Below are 18,485 nucleotides of genomic sequence, written 5' to 3'. Positions count from 1 at the left end.
GAAAAATACCTTGATGAGCAGAGACAAGCAAGTTATTGTACCTCTGTACCAAGCTCTGATAAGACTTCATCTCGACTACTGTGCCCAGATTTGGTCACCTCGGTTCCTTCTTGATGGGGAGGAGGTGGAAAGGATCCAGAGGCGAGTGACTAAGATGACAGCAGGTGTATGGAATGAACCATATGAGAACAGGTTGAAGATTTGTGGGTTGCAGAAACTAGTTGATAGGTGGAAAAGGGGAGATATGATTGAGACATTCAAATTGCTAAAGGGATTCTACAGGATTAATGCAGAGGATATTTTTGAGATCAAGACTGGTGGTGGGAGAACTAGGGGACACCTATGGAAGCTGGGCAAAAGTGTGGTTAGCGGGGGTGTTAGAGCTGGGTTCTTTACTTTTAGAATGGTAAATGAGTGGAATAAGCTGCCAGAGTCTGTTGTAGGTGCTATGACAGTGAGCGAGTTCAAGGCAAGGTATGACAGATACTGTGAGAATGTCGAATAGTTGTGTGGACATGATGTTTAGGGCCTCCCTCGATGAGTTTAAGGACTCCCTGGAGTAGCCCAAAATAATAATAATAATAATAATAATAATAATAATAATATATAAAGCAGGGTCTCAAGCCACTTGTGACATGCATATGCTGAATTTTTTTTTCTTGAACTACCCTAAAGAATGGACTATTATCAGGGATTTTGTTGGAATGCCTTCATTTCAGTTAGTATTTTTGTTAATCAGTCAAAGGAGGGTTTGGATCAGGAAGTAAATCTTGAGCGTGAATAGATCAAAAACAGCCAGGATTCCAGGTATGACATTCTCCAACATAGGATGTCATTTCTAACAAATGTACATGTATACCATCCCTTCAAAATATGTATTACACAAACAATGTAGATATTAGATTCAATATTATTTCAATGCTGAATGTAGAAACTATGAAAGTTTCATAAGGTAAGTTGACCAGAGAGGGGATACACTCCACGGCATTCATGAGTTGCGTGCAGACTACTTAAAAGACATAGGTGGGCCCAAGTGTCTATATATTGCCTTTTATTAGTCCATTGTGATATGGTTTCACTGGCCTGACAGCTGTTTCCAACTGGCTGGTTCTCTTCAGAGACTGGGTAGAAACCTTAAGAGAGCAAAGACTCTCATTCAATACTAAGGAACTTGAAATGTCAGAGAAATGTATTTTTCGTAAGTAAACTCTCAGTTAGGGCATAAAAGTTTTTCCTCTCCTTTCCTAAAATTTTAAAGTACTATTTCCTTTATTACTAAAATAAAGAGCCAAAAGGCTTCAGTTCGGCAATGCACAATTACACAAACAAAGTGGATATTAGATCCAATATTATTTCAATGCCGAATGTAGAAACCATGAAAGTTTCATAAGGTAAGTTGACCAGAGAGCTTACGGGAATACACTCCACAGTATTCATGAGTTATGTCTATTTTCTGGAAAAAAAAAGCTGACTTTCCGCATTTCAGGTTTTTGATATTTTTTTTTCCCTACTTCAAGAACTGATATATGTCACCTTTATTATCTCTGATTCCTTTTAAAGTACTCTTTCCTCCATTTCTGAGCTTCTTTTTTTTTCAACAGTCTCCACTTCCTGATGATTATTTCTATGTTCTTTCCATGAATTTTGTTCAGCTAGTTTTACACAGTGGTTTTATTACAGTTTTCTCTGTCTTCTCTAAGAGCACATGTTGATTTATTTGCGAGGAACTTTCGATATCTTTTCTTCTTTTCCTTGACCTCCCTTTTAACTTCCTGAGTCCACCATAGAGTTCTGATTTTTCTATCCTTGCAGATTATCCCTGGTGAAAACAACAACAGGGACCTTGTTTAACTGGGCAATGCTCCAGCCAGCATAAAATTCTGTCATGTTGGAATTCTGAAATTTTGTCACTTTCCATCATTTTTCATTACAGCTTAAGCCAATAAGAATACAATATGATTGGCTAAATCCCAAATTGCTAGCTCATTCTTGTTTGTTCAGTGTCCAAGTAGATACCTAACAGGGTGCACCATAAGAAGGTGAAGATTTGACATTAGGTCAGAAGCCCAAGTCAGTTCTCAGCATTCCTTAAAAGGCTATGTAGAGGTCTCCTCCCAGTTATCCAGCTTTGACTCTTAAAAGCACCCCAGATCTGATATTATATAAAAATCTTCTGAATTGAATTAGAGATTTAGCATTCATTTTATGAATATAAAAATGTTAATTTTGTAAGCTATTAAGTTGTAAAGATAAAAAGTTCTTGAATAATAATGTTATTTATTCTTCTTCTTTGTCTTTGTGTGGAGTCACTTTCTTGTTAATTTTCTATCTTAAATCCTTGTCGTACCAACTAAGCCTGAAATCTCTAACCTCTCTCTCTGGGGCCGCTTCTCCATTCGGAACGCTGACAAAATTTATTTATTTTAGCTGCGCCAGCCAGAGTCCTAGTACAGAAGAGTTCTTGTACAAAGAAACCTTCCCAGAGTTTAAGTATTACCTAATCTTATCAAAGTATTAAGTGCCTATAGAAACTTCAACATTGCAGTCATGGCCTAAACTTTCTAAACTTTCTTTAATTTCCTCGTATTCATAGGTTTGAACTTTAGCGAGTGGTAATTTCAATCTCATGCTCAGACAAACTCAGACCTACATAGAAAAAACATGTTTATTAATTATCAAAATTTCATACAATAAACTTTTACATATCAAGGTATGTCATATCAGAATTCTAATTCATCAGCTGAGCTATAAGGAACACATTAATTATCAAAATACTCTAATTTTACATCTCTAGATTAAATAGGCAAATATTCATCATAAAACAGTAATTCAAAATTCTAAGTAAAACTTGCTAACAAAGGTCAATTCACACTCAACTAAGTGTTGCATACTCTCAGGCTTTCAGACTACTAGTCCAATATGATTAACACGTTACTGAGCACAGAAGTCACTTAAAAGTTTTCTTTCTTCTCAATTAGAAATCTGTTCTTCTCTTTTTGTCCCAATACTAATCGTTACAAGAATAAGGAATTTACTGTACGTTACCAGTGTCCTGAGAGGATATCGCGCTTCTTTTCATCCATCCTTTGTAGTCAGATGTCTTTCTGCTTTATCGAGTTGCGTCCACGTGGAGGTTACGCTGATCGACGGAAAACGCCATTCCTTGTACTTTGCCGTATAAACGCTCGTCTACTGGATCGATATCGTCATCTCGGCCATCCTTTTTGAGGAACTTATTCCGCTGTTTCGCATCAGTAAACTTTTACCGATGGCCCTAGTTGGTGTCTGCTGTCAGCTCACGTATAGCATGCCCGACTCCTTCAGCTAGCAACCGGGAAGGAGATTACTTCCGGCGCCGTCGATCAGTCAGCACTCTGCTTGTCCACACGAGAAAACAGGAACAGAAAAAACAGGGGGTTCAAACCCAAGTGAACTCGCTTTATCTTCTTCTTTTTAGCGCCCTCTTTTCGTAATGGAGGATCTCTCACTGTGCTCTCCTATTCACCCCTACGCGATTGCATCACACTTCTGCTCCTTGAAGAGCGCTCATTTCGCCGAATGCGAGTTCAGCTCACCTTCCACGAACACTTCCGTTGCGCCATTACGTCATTGTAGGCAGCTAGCTAGCAACCTTTGAACCTTTGTTTGCACTTAGATTTACATTCTTACACAGTATAATTTAGACATCAATAATTTTAACAATATAATTCTATTTAGACATACAACTTTCTCCTCAACTTTACTTCTTTCTAAGGTAATTGTAACAGGTTTTCTTTTATATTTTTCTTACTTAACTAATAGTGCAGGCATTTCTAGCTCAGAATTGTGTTCCTTGTTAAATTTTGAAGGAACAACTTTTTGTTGAAAGAGTCCCCATTCAAGATCTAACAATAATAGCATTTAAAGAATGAAACATCCAGTAACCTTGAGACAATGATACATTATTCAATCATTTCTTACCTTCTATAGAGAGGTTGCCTATCAACTTTTCTTAAATTAAGAAATTGTGAAAATTAATAGAAAACAAAACTGCTAGGGGTTTCACTAATTTTTGTTATAGTGATTAATTTGCCATAATAGTGAATTTCCTTCAGCACATCACTGTGCCAGTGGAGTTTCTGAATGAAACTTCTGAGTAGTTTTTTACAGTGAGCAAGTTTGTTATAATTGTGTTTACTATAGTGAAAGTTGACTGTAACTCACAAAAGTAATTCTGTAACATTACATCTATCATCTAAATCAGGTAGGAAAAAGACAATACACTCAAAATCATAAACAAATAAAATGATTTGCAAGACCTCTGGTTAGAAGGCTCAGAAGTCTGGGAACCCTATCCATTGCCTTGTCAAGAAGAAGAGGAAGCAGTTTTTTTCAAAAACAGTTAACAATAATGAAATACAATTTTAATCAAATATTTAATTTCAATGTACGTTTAAATGCTGTTGAAAAACTTCATACCTCTACATCCTCTGCTGCCCTCTTATTATCTTTTATTTCTTCTTCGTTTGTTTCCAGTGTTTCACCAGCATGCTCTTTAAGCCAATTGTCATCAGCCCAAACTGTGAATGAACAGAAATTTACTTTATCAGAATAATTTGAATTATGTTCCAATTTACAATGGCAGAACAACTACTACACTAAACAAAATAATCTGGGTATGATAAGTCTAATAAAAGAGGAAGAATATATTCTTCTTTGAGGTGACCAAGAAAGAGTGCATAACTTATATTACCACCTAGGCCCAAAAGGAAATCTAAAAGTGATGTTCAGCAACCTACAATATGAGTACATGCTGAATAACAAAGCAACAAATGCTAGGCAATGAAAATCACCTAGGTGGCAGATGACCAGTGAAATATCACTGCTCTACTTATTGGAGAAGGCCTGAAGAGACACAAGTGTAGTCTTCAGTTTCTTCTCTCTCCACTCTACATGTAATGTAGGTGATGGACATGTAAAAAACGTTGTATTTCTTCCATCTGAGGGTATGGCAATAAAATGGTTCTGTAAATTATGAGGCAATGGGATATTTTGGAGTTATGGCCAAAGTAATTAAGGTTATTGTATTATATCTGTGAAGTGTGTATGTTCCTTCTAGCCAGTTTGTCTTTTTGCAGGATGAAAAACTCTGTCATCTCCATATGAGACTGAAGACTGCCTAACTCACCATAATTGGTGAAATACCACTGCTCGACTCATTGGTGGAAGCCTGAAGTAACACAAGTGTAGGCCTCCAATTCCCCCCCCCCCATGCAATGTGGGTGATAACCTTCATGCCCTATAAAGACAACTAAGCTAAGGATGCTCCAATTTAACAGGCCAGCTGCTAGTTAGTATATCAGGCTGAATCTGACAGCTAACAATAATTCTGATATCTAAACTATCAGATTGTGCCTGAAGAGAGTTCAAGTATATCAGTATGCACAGTTACCTATCCATTGCATGGATAGGTAACTGTGTGGGGAACCGTGTTCATGAGTCTTTCACCCACACACTGCATGCTCTTACTAAGTTTCTGACATTACTAAACTATAAAATACCAAAATGTTTAACATTTTGATACTTTATTATGCAAAACATTTTGGTATTGTACCAAAAAATTCGATACAGAAAACACATCCACTTCACAAACATTTATACCTCAATTCAACCTTCAATGTATCACTGTTCTAACAACAACGTGTAGCTTCAACAACTGCTGTGCACCTCAACTATCTAAGCTATATTCTGCATGATTCCTTCCATAAGAAGAGCAGTACATGTGCATTTATCAGATCTGATATTCCAGCCATATTACTAACTTAAAATCCCCTCTTTATGTTCTATTCTTGGGTTCAAAATTACCACTGTAATTCCAATAACCACTCTGACTTTCTTGATTACTTATCTCTGAAAGTTGATTTCTTACAGGTAAATTATCCAAAAAAGTGAGATAATTTCCCTTCAAGGCTTCAACATTCATAATTCAACTGGTTCCCATCTCTATCTTCACAAATCAAGCTAGAAAAGATGCTGAAAAAGAAAAGGTCCAGAGAACCTTTTCTTGACCAGCTCTCCTTTTAAATATAATGCAGATGTCAGGTCACCTCTTGTCAATGCTGACCATAACCTTGTCCAAATTTCCTTTGCTACAGATCAACCTTCACCAACCAATCTCAGTCCCATGTCCTTTGGTACTTTCAACAGTACCAAATGGAATAAATTTTATGCCTCTTTTTTCATGATCTGATTACTATTTCCACTCTCTTGTTCAAAACATTTGCTATGCTTGAACAACTGAAATAATCCTGCTGGAATGAAGTCCTTTGTTCCCTATGCCACACTACACAAAATCCTTGAACATTATCTAAGACATGGTTTTTGGTACACCTTAACAGGTGCACCATAAACAGTCCATGATAGAGATTCAGACAGCTTTGCACTTACCATAAACTACACTACACTAAGTACTAAGAACATCTCTTAAAAAATCCATATCCACTTTGAAACTGTCAAAAATACAGAAAACTTGCCTCTGCTCAAATAGCAGTCAAGCCTTCTGATCTCTCATTAAGGCTTATGCTTCCACCTCACTCAAATCAAGATACTAACCTGGTAACACCAGCCAAAGATAGAACTGATCTTTCACCATCAGAAAAATCCTCAGTCTAGGTACCTATAAGTCTACACTGCCCTCACCTTAATCTTTGCAAAACAATACAGAAGGTTATCAACGGCTAACTTCCACACTATCTGAGGTCTAACCAATAATTCAGTGTTCACCAATATAGCAGCGGCCCCCTTCTAAGTTACAAAAGACTTGAGGATAGATTACCACTTTGCTTTATGGTTGTTCATCACTTTTCTTCAGACATCTCTATCAATGCTGAGGTACCTAAGAGTTGTATGCTTTCATCCACTCTCTCTTCCTTCTATATATCAACAATTAAATCCTATCCATATTTTTCTGTGAGCACATTTTCATTCCTCTTATTCAACTGGCATTCATTGGCACTCAAATGATTCAAGCTTCAAGATCTTTCAGTCTTAAACAGTGATCTGACCATTTTCCAGTGGGGTGAGAACAATCTGGTGAACTTCAATTACCAAAACATGGTCCTGTCAGAACGATCTCATTCATTCTTCCTACTTTTGATAATATTCAGATCTCTGGTCATAATCAGATTTCTCTTCCTGGTGACACACATCCAGCTTTTCCTGATACAAACACATTACATAAATAGCCACCTCAGTCTTGAAACCATTTTGTGTCCTCTTTCATTTAAGACTTTTCACTTGCACAAATCCCAACACTATGTAATTCCTAAATTCCAACACTGTCCATCTTAGAATATTTTTGCCACACTGGGATATTACAGTAAAAACTTCCATTAAATCTGCTTAATAGATGAGTTTTCTCTCATAGATCCTTTCCACATACCTTCTCACGGATGCTATTTCTTCTACATTATGCCTTTTTATAATTTTCATGAGCACTGCTCCATCAAATTGGTCACTACATTTTATTCTAAACATGCAAAAACATTAAGCTGCTAGTCAACATCCACACAAAGTTAAATTTATTGAACCAACTTCTCATCCTCCTCTATCATTTCATTTACTGTTTTCCATTTATTCTAATAGCATATAAATGTTTTCAGAGCTGCATCATAGGAGATACAAGATTTTTTTTTTTTTTTTTTTTTTTTGAGATTACAACTTTAAAATGACCCCCCCCCCCCCTACAGACTAGATATCAGATAGTAATACTCAAGTGCCTGGAGTAAATCAGATTAGTGGTGTGTGTGTGTGTATATGTGTGTGTGTGTGTGTGTGGAGAAAATACAGGGCTATGGCCATGTGTAGAGGAGTTGCACAAAATTTGCCATTTGTATGGCTTAAAAAGAATTCATTAACTGATTTCAAAGATACATTGAAATTCACCAATTTCAGTCAAGCAAAGAAAAATAGATTACATATTTATTTATTTATTTTGGGGGGGGGGGGGGATGCAAACCTCCCAAAACATTTCAGATCCACTTCACAGTGATGTCCATTTCTATCTCTACTTTTCCTATCAGAAACTTGGCTATCACCTTATTGTTCACAATCCACTCGTGCTTCCTAATTTCACAATCTTTTGACTCTGTCTCAAAGCTGTGAATATGTTTGTCCTGATATTTGATGTCAAAAGGTGTCCAGACAGGATTTTCTTTTTTAAACTAAAAATCTCATCAACTCATTCCATAAAATTCATTTGTAATCTACAGTTCTCCTAATATTACCAAACATTTGGATCTTTTTGATTTTCTTTCATTAAATCTTAGTTTTCTCCGGTCCACTTGATAGCAAAGTCATCTTTCTTGGAGATCTTAATATTCAGAACTACAGCTGGTTTCCTTTATCAAACTGCACTTATCCAGCAAAAAGAAATGCCAATCCATCTGCCAGAACCAATGATCTCACAAAATTCTTTACATGCACATGCCTAAGAGAATATGACACAACTCAAACCCTTTCCAAATAAATACTCTTGGTCTCTTCCTCACCAGTGATCTTGTAAAAGTATACTATGGATGATGGATGTCCTGTAGGCATTTCAGATTACATTCATAATGTATTTCTTTTTCTATGGAACAATATTCACATGACATTGTGAATATTGTTTATTGTGTTGTCTACCATTATACATCATGTTTTCCTATTTGCTGTATCTTTATGTTATCTAACTTAGGAAATAAAAATAGAAAACATGATCTTCGCAGTCTGTTTTAGATCTCCTTAGTTTGATCACTGTTTCCAGTCTTTATATCCAAACATTAGTAATGAGCACATCACCGAAACTCGAAGACCATAGTACACGTCTTGTTTTCCAAGACGTGCACTATGGTTTCCAAAATAAAACTGAAATACATTCGACTGATCTCCATCAAAATCTTCATTTATTTCCTGCCTGTATTAAATTTGGAAACAGATGAAAAGAATTTATTAACACATCAAAAAGCTGATTTTGAAAGAGCCAAAAGGGGAAAACTTGTATTCAAACTGCAGTCATGCTTTTATTCGGTTGTCAAAGACATAGCTTTAGTTCAACACTGCTTGCATCTCTTTTGCATTCAGATTCAAAAGAGATACAAGCAAGGGCAGACATTGCATTATTACCAGATTATCAGAAAAGCCAACTACCTGTCTTTTTCTTTTTCTCCATTTCTTGAAACAATCATGAATATCAAAAATTCTACTGGTTCTCATTTTTTCTCTGAAGGTTTGCACTTCAGCGACAACCTCTGCTTTGTGTCTCTGTTTCTTTCTAAAGTGAGGGATATCCCATAAGTCAGCTTCTATGCTACCTGGAAAGCTCTCAACTAATAAATGATGGTCAAATATGGATTCTGCCACTGTTGATCAACTGTGTTAAGATAACATACATCAACATCACACACAAATTAATCTTCCTGGAGAATGAGTCTAAATCTTCTTGCTTATGTCATCCATCCTTGGACGAATGCTGCAGAAAAGTCTAGAGAAACTCAAGTGATGATCTGATTTCTGAGTTCAAATGGATTGCTAGCTTTCTTTCTCTCTAGCAAAAAAAACACTCAATATAATAATGGACAGACTGATATCCTCAAACTAAACAACTAATGCCAGGTACTACAGGGTTCCATTCTTTCACCTACTTATCTTCCTGTACATATCCGCAACTTTCCTCAAATGACTAAAAATCTAATCCACAGTTTTACTGACAGTGGTACATTACACTCCTCATTCTCATTTGACAGACCCTGCACAACACGAAGGAACAAAACATCTATAGCTCTAAACACTGATTTATAAATCATTATTTAATGAGATTACAATAACCTTGTTAATTTTAGTGCTAGCAAATTCATTCCTGTCTAATAAGACAGAAAAACGTTTTTCTTCCAGTTCATTTGAATTGATAATGTTCAGATCTCAAAGGGGAAAAAAACCATAACAATTATCAACATAAAAAAAAAAAAAACAGAAATCATTATGAAAGAGCTCTCTCTTTCTAATGACAATAACCTAAACCTTCAATCCTTTTCAGCATAAACAGAAACCAGCATAGTAGTCCAGATGTGGTACACTGCATGTGTGTGTGTGAAGGGTGGAATAGATACTAGAAGATACAAAGGACAACAAATTCCTTATCTCTGCTTGTTAGCGTGTTCTTCAATAGCCAAGTAATCTTATGAGCTACCCTAGCAACCTTAGCAATATGTCCTCTAAACTTCACCTCTTTGTCTACCACCACCCCTCAACTATTTGCTGAAGTACAGTCCCATCAATGTGGTACACAGCTTCTAATCTTCCAAAAATGCATAACTTTACATTTCTTCACATTAAAATGATAGCCATTATCTTTTGTCCATAAGTATTTTCCCTGTTTCCACTCACTTGGAACTCTACCAGAGCTGAGACTTGACTTAAAGCATCTAGTCAGAAGCATTGCCAGGCCCCTGCACATTTCCACAAAATGCATGCTGATACCCCATCTAATCCCACACCTGTATTCACATTGAGATTCTGCAATATCCCAAGAACCTCCAATTCATCCCACTCTATGCCAACATAAATCTCTGTAACATATGTCACAGCATTAACTTCACTTGTATGATATACCCAAGTGAAGTGGTGACTCAGTACTCAATTATTTTATTTACTTCTGTCACCTTGTAACCATCATACTCATTAAGGTTATTCTTCTACAGTCATTCTTCCTCTTACTTGCCACATAAGGAAAGAACTCTTTGGGATTTCCTTTGGCATGCTCGGCTAGATTCTTCTCATAATCTGACTTTGCCTTCCCTGACTCTTGTGCTGTTCATGAATATGCTGGTCACTTTTCTCCTTATATACCCTCCACAGCATTTTCTTTTTCTGCAGCTCATGCTTAATGATATTACTCATCCATCTAACTCCTACATGATTAACTCTCTTTACTTTAGATATGCAATTTAATATTGCTTCCTCTAGATGTCCCTTATCTCCCTTCCACTACTAACATCCTTCCCTTGCAGGATTTTATGCCATGACACAGCTTTGTGCTTCCTACTAAGTTTGTCACAATCACCTGCCTTGTAATTCTACATATATTCCTTCATGAGAGAATATTCCTAATTTTTTACAATATCCCAAGTCAAGATCGCATGGTTACTTTCCCCAATCGGAGGCAACGTGATCACCTTAGTTACAGATAGCTCTCTTGATCCTATTAACAGTTCCAATACTCTTGCACCTCAAGTCCCTTCCATCATATGCCACCTCAAGTAATTATCTCTTGGCAGGTGTATAAATTCCATTCCTGTCCTGCCATGTGATCTCTTCCTTCCAATCTATATCACCACAGTCGAAGTTCCCCATAATTACGGAGACACACTACTGTGTTAAAGAAATGACTTTAATTATATTAAAATAATATATGCTGGTTGTAGATGTATTTACATCCTGCATCGCATCTAGAAAAAGAAGAAATCCAACAATTTTTCAAGGAGGAATATCACAAATATTGGTACTAATAGAAAAAAAAATTAATTTGATAATGATCCAGTGACTCTAAGACAACAAACAGAAATTTAAAATAACAGCACTATAGGAAACTAGTAACTTGATGTAGTTTTGACAATGAATTTATGAATTTTTTAAAAATTATTTTTTAATTTTATTTTCTGTCAGAGATCAGGATATGATCAACAGTTGCCTAAAGCAATTATACTCAATTTCAGTTCACTGTAGTGTGTACCTATGTAGCCTGTGATCTGTGTGTGTGTGTGTGTGTGTGTGTGTGTGTGTGTGTGTGTGTGTGTGTGTGTGTGTGTGTGTGTGTTGATATAAAGGTCAAAACACTGAATTTCATTTAATACAATTAAAAAGTAAGTTCTTTAGAATGGTAGTGTGTCTCCATAACTATTCATAATGAATTCCTACTGCTATGCTTTGGAAACACCTTCCCATCTTATATTGAATAGCAATATAACAGGATGTTATATTGCAGGTTTTTTTAAATCTAAATTTAACAGACTTCTTTTCTCAACTTTCTGCCCATCCACAGTACTAATGCAGAGGGAGGGTTGATTGGTTGGATACCAAGGCAGAAGCATTAGCAAGGTCATCTCCTCCTATAGGAGCTGCCAAATGGTGTAGCATTTTTTTATTAATTTATTAGGAGGAAATGACCTTGCTAATGCTTCTGCCTTGGTATCTCCACTTGGGCCTGGCTCCCACTGAAGAGACCTCAATAAAGGTCTCTTCAGTGGGAGCCAGGCCCTTCCCTTAATGCATAACATTATACATATCCGCAAGGAGATGTGTTTTGCATTATGGGAGATACTGAGATAGGAGTGTTGGTAGCTTGCTCCACCTTTGCAAGGAGTTGCCTGGTGTTGTACCACTTTACCCCAGTCCTGAGGATACTTTCAGGCGCAAACTTTGTTTGCACACACTTGGATAGAGGATTAAACTAAATTTATTATAGTCTGACCAAGTGAAAAATAAACTTTCAACAACAATACATAAATATTCAAAGACAAACTAATAAACAATATGCATGTACAAAACCCAAGAAAATCAATGCAGTATCCACATATAAATAACATTAGAGCAAAGGTTACAGCAGTACATCAATAGTCAAAGAGAAATTAGTAAAATCATGTTTAGCAATGTAGTAACACATAAATAAAATTACAAAGATATACATAAAAAATAATTACTACAAAGGTTACGGCAATACACAAGGTCAAAAGTTAAAAATAAAATTCCTGTAGCACATAAACCGTCAAAGACACTAGTAAACAACATGCATGCACAAAAACCAAGCCATGCAATGCAGCATCTACATATAAATAAAATTACAGCAAAGACCACAGCAATACACAAGGTCATATAGCAACCTGAACAATGCAGTTCTGGTTGCTATATGGGTTGAAGATTAATTATTCCACATTCTTGGAATAATTAATCCATCATTTTTGTTCAGATCTGGATGATGTTTCAGCATTTCACAAGCTTCTTTGAATTTTCTTTCAAACCAGGTTTTGGTGCAGTATAGTGTAGGGACCTAGTGCCTTTCCAGTCAATTCTGTGGCATGTTTGAAGTGCATAGTCTGATAAGCCTGTTTACAATAGTGGAGATATTTAATGTGGCATTTGTGTTCATCTTTTCTGATTGGGATAGTGCATCCTATTTCCCCTATGTAAGGTAGGTTACAGGTACACTGAATTTTGTAAACCCCTGGGTGGGTAAGGTATGGAAGAGCTAAGTAAATTTCTTAATTTTGCAGGAGGTTGGAAGGTTGCTTAATATCGTATTTAAGTAGTATTTTTTCTGAAATGTGCCTAATGTAGGGTATGGTTATGGCATTCTTGTAATCATTTTTGCTTTTAATGGCATTTTTATTGAGGATTTTGTGAACTGTTTTTTCATTGTAGCCATTTTTCAGAAATGTTTGGTTAATGATTTCAAATTCTTGGTTCAGAGCCTGTTCACTGGAGCAAATTGTTAGGGCTGTGTGTTTGAGGATGCTGATGATTCTTAGTTTTTGTGTTGGATGGTGGTCTGAATTAAACCTCTAAATAACACTACTGGCAAGAAGAATGATAAGATCTCTCAAAGAAACTAAGATTCCAATAGATGAAAGAGAAACACTAAAAAAAAAAAACAGATTGCATTCATCAAGAGACAAGATTAAATCTGCAGAATATGACAAATACAAGTGAAATAGCCAAGGCAATAGAAAATAGAACTTCACTAAAAAAATAGCTAAAAATGGCCTTTCTGAAGGCAAAAAAAATGGATTCTCTGTCTTTTAGATAAAAATAGAAACATAACAAACAATAGAAAAGAAATTCAAGGCATTGCCAATGATTTTTACAAAGACTTTTAAACAAGCCATATAGCTGGATCAAATTCATAAACAATAGGCACAGGAGAATGTCAACGTTTCACCCATAACAGAAATAGAAATTAAATGCAATAAATGCCCAAGACCAGATGAAAAAAGTGCCTGCAGAGCTTTTCAAATATGGGCTGAACAACTTATTACCATTATTACTTAAACTGTACAACCGAATCCTAAAAGACGAGGCTTTCCCTAATCAATGGAATCAGAAATAATTCTTCACAAAAAAGGCATAAAATCAGATATAAACAACTACAGGTTTATAAGTTTACTATCACACAACTATAAAATTTTTACAAGAATAATCCTCAAAAGGATTTGTAACCATTTGGACTCCAAACAACTGTATGAACAAGGAGGTTTCAGGAAAAAATTTTCTACAATAGACCAACTACACAGTTAATCAAATAGTAGAAAAGCATTAAGAATACAATAAACCTTTATATATGGTCTTCATTGACTAAACAAAGCATTTGATTCCATAGAACATTACCTTCTTTTCTGTGCTTTGAAAGACATGGGAATGGAGAAAAAATATATCCGGCTACTTCAAATCATTTATGAAAATAGTGAGGCATCTATCAGGTTGGAGGGAAGCAGAAACTTCTTTGGGGTGGAGAGAGGCATCAAACAGATGATCTCATTGCTCCCAAACTTTTTTACAGTAGTCCTCGAAACCATTTTCAGGGATCTGAATTGGGATGATTATGGTATTAATATTCAAGGGAAGATGTTAAACAATCTATGTTTTGCAGATGATGTCATTCTGTGGAAATAGGTCTAACAATAAACTATCATAAAACAAAAATATTGACAAACCACGAACATATTCCCATTGATGTTGAAAATACTATGACAAAATATGTAGAGAACTACAAATACTTAGGACAAATAATCTCCAAGTCAAATCGCTTTGACCTTGAAATCCGGTGCAGAATCGACAGCATTTGGAAGAGCTACTGTGGAATGAAAGGGGACCTCCCCATATGTTTAATAAAACATTATTAGATATGATTGTCCAAAAAACTTTGACTTATGGTTCCCAGACTTAGGCATTAACAATTATACAGACAAAAAAAAAAAGCTCCAAGTTTGCGAAAGAGCAATGAAGAGGAGTTTACTCGGAGTATCCAGATTAGATAGAATAAGGAACAAAGACTTAAGAGACCTAACAAAAATAAAAAATGTCATTTGGAGAGCCAGGAAATCAAAATGGGATTGGGGAGACCACTTGGCAAGATATCAAGATGATCAAAGAGAGCAACAGAGTGGCTGTCAAGAGGAGTCAGAAAACTTGGAAGACAGAGAAAAAAGATGGAGAGATGACATCAAAAAATGGCTAGGTGTCACATGGACAAGAGCGGCCCGGGAAAGAGTAGGAGAGGTCTTTGCCCTGCAGTGGGACATTTACGCTAACAACAACAACAACATATACTCCTTCCTTTCCCTGATCATTAGTGCCTGAATGAAGCATCTCACCTATTTTGATATTCAGCAGTCCTGAGAAAACTAATCTCGCTATTAATATAACCCATCTGAACATCACTGTAAAAATGTGATGTTCAGATGGCTTATATTTTAAGGATTACTCCTTTCTTTTACGGGTACACGGTGATCAGCATTCATTTTAAAAATTTTTATGAAATTTACAACCGTGTTAAAAAAACTTTTTTTTTATTATCCCGACGTTTCGATCTTCACATCAAGATCATCATCTGGAGCGTACATAAGTATACAGAACAAGCTGAGTTACATCATTAACTGTAAGCTAGAGAAACAATGATTTGATCACATGTTATTCTACTGGCGTGACCTCTGGTGAGGAAAAAAAAAAAATAAATAAAATAAATTTTTACATCAAGCTAAATTCTATTTTTACAATGAGGAATAAACATTCTTTTAGATGGTTTTCTTTCAGAAACAATTGGTGTCCTATTTTTTAGTATTACAATTCTTATTTTTGATTTACAATACTGGATTTTTCTACAGTCCTGTTTATAGATGTTCTTGGTGAGGAAGGTCGAATATATACCTTCCATATGTTTGGGATTTTTAAACCATCATTGTTGTTCGGATTGGGGTGGTTGCTGATAATCTCACAGGCTTCCTTGAATTTCGTTCATACCATGTTCTAGTGTGATGTAGACAGCTGGTGGTTTTCCAGTCAATTCTGTGTAAGGTATTCAGGGCATGATCAGAAAGGCCAGCTTCACCATAACTATTATATTTAATAGTTATGGTGAAGTTATGGTAATAGTTATGGTGAAGACAAAAAGAACATAAACGACATAAATGTCGTTTATGTTCTTTTTGTCTAATAGGAATAGTGCATCCTGTTTCTCCTATACATGGTATGTTGCAAGTACAATAAATCCGGTATACTCCCGGGTGAGCTAGTGGAGGGAGTGGATCTTTAGATGAGCTGAGTAAGTTTTTTAATTTTGCAGGAGGTTTAAAGGTGGCTTTGAGGTTGTACTTTTGTAGTACTCTGTTTATTTTGTCTGATATTCCTTTAATGTAGGGAATGGTTATAGTTTTACTGTAGTCTGGTTTGTCTTTGTTTTTTATTGTGGTTTTGTAGAGAATAGGAAAGGCACAAAGAATATACCGCCGCATGGAGAAAGCACTACTGAGAGAGCAGATCCAAGCTACCAGAAAGAACCTAGCCACTACACAAAACCAGCTACTAAAAGAAAAAACGGAGCTGTCTAGCTACTTAAACGCAGATATCTAGATAATCCTAGAAAGGATTACGGACATCACAGCAAACCACATCCAACAAACGAAGAAAGAAAAGCTAATTTCCAAATTTCAAAGACTAAAAGAACAACAAAACCAGCCACCATATTCAAAGTTTGCCATGAACAAGAACAACCAACCAGAAGTAAGAAACAACAGGAGCCACCAATCACCCACAGGTATCAATAACACAAGTAACCTATCTAACCACGGTCTAAACAAAGACGAAATCTCTATACTTAACAAAGGTTTAAATTTTGCTATAGCACCAAAAACGATAGACAAACTTGAAGTTATTTGTAATATGGAAAGAGGCCTAAGATTCATACCTAATAACATAGCCGACAAAATACGTATAGAAACTGCAAACATTTTAAACCATAACAAAACAATAACAAGCAACATAACTAAACAAGAATTAACAGCGATAAAATCACTTAAAACAAATCCGAACATAGTAATAACCAGAGCCGATAAAGGAAATGCCACCGTCATTTTACCACACCACTTATATAGAAAAAATGAATCTGCTGGTCACTGACAATAACACATACAAACTAGTTAACTACAACCCAACTAACAGAACAAAAAACAAAACAGAGAAACTACTTAAATCAATTACCACATGGACCGAAGATACAGTCAAAAAACTGTTCCCTCATTATGCGCGCTCCCCTAGAATTTACGGGCTACCAAAAATTCACAAAGAAAACACCCTGCTAAGACCTATTGTTGAAGAAATTGATAGGCCGACATATCACTTAGCCAAAAAATTAGCGGCAACACTCAAGGAGTTGGTTGGTCATTCCCCCTTCCTATATCAAAAACATACAACACTTCATAAACATCATCAAAGACATTACATTAGAAAAAGATGATATATTAGTCGGTTTTGACGTCTCTAAAACCTCTTTACAAATGTCCCAATCAATGACATAATCCTTCTCCTACAGAACAAATTCCCTCCAGATATCATGGCGCTTTTTGTGCATGTATTACGGTCGGGTTACTTTGTATGGCAAAACGCCTTCTACTTACAAAAAGAAGGCACAGCCATGGGCTCGCCATTATCCCCCACCCCCATTGCTAACTTTTACATTTTGAGCAACTTGCCCTAGATTCCTCCCTTCTAAAACCCAAAGTCTGGCTTAGATACGTTGACGATGTTTTCGCGATCTGGTCCCATGGCCGCCAGACATTAGACACATTCCTTAGCCACCTAAACAAACAACACAAATGCATACAGTTCACAATTGAAATTGAAAAACACAACACACTTCCATTTCTAGATACACTTGTCACACGTCTTCCCTCGGGCAATCTTTCCTTCACTGTTTACCGAAAACCGACACATACGGGACAATATATACACATAAACTTATACCATCACCCAACACAAAAACTAGGTGTCATCAACAAGCTAAAAAACAGAGCTCAGACGATTTGTTCCAGTGAACAGGCACTGAAAGACGAGTTTAAAATTATTAGTAATAACCTACAAAAAAACGGATACAGCCAAAATACTATAAACAAAATTCTCTACAAAACCACAATAAAAAACAAAGACAAACCAGATTACAGTAAAACTATAACCATTCCCTACATTAAAGGAATATCAGACAAAATAAACAGAGTACTACAAAAGTACAACCTCAAAGCCACCTTTAAACCTCCTGCAAAATTAAAAAACTTACTCAACTCATCCAAAGACCCACTCCCTCCACTAGCTCACCCTTGAGTATACCAATTTCTTGTACTTGCAATATACCATATATAGGAGAAACAGGACGCACTATTCCTATTAGACAAAAAGAACATAAATGACACATTAAATATAATAATTAT

General features: G+C 36.0%; 1 protein-coding gene across 3 annotated transcripts in view; it reads right to left on the bottom strand.

The window, feature by feature from the left end:
• The window catches only part of cyp33 (peptidylprolyl isomerase cyclophilin-33), a 165,169-nt gene that overhangs the window by 71,602 nt on the left and 75,082 nt on the right, over nucleotides 1-18,485 (bottom strand). For all 3 annotated transcript variants that reach the window (XM_090402107.1, XM_090402105.1, XM_090402106.1), the window contains one exon: nucleotides 4,459-4,559. In XM_090402107.1, the coding sequence (XP_090258233.1) occupies nucleotides 4,459-4,559 (101 nt within the window). The remainder of the gene's footprint in view (nucleotides 1-4,458; nucleotides 4,560-18,485) is intronic.

This window comes from Typopeltis vanoorti, chromosome 12, assembly GCF_054136105.1.
Source record: "Typopeltis vanoorti isolate ZY-2024b chromosome 12, IOZ_Tvanoo_1.0, whole genome shotgun sequence".
NCBI classification, from domain to species: Eukaryota; Metazoa; Arthropoda; class Arachnida; order Uropygi; family Thelyphonidae; genus Typopeltis; species Typopeltis vanoorti.
The sequence above is the reverse complement of the archived record's forward strand: the minus strand, read 5'-3'. Positions and strand labels throughout refer to the sequence as shown.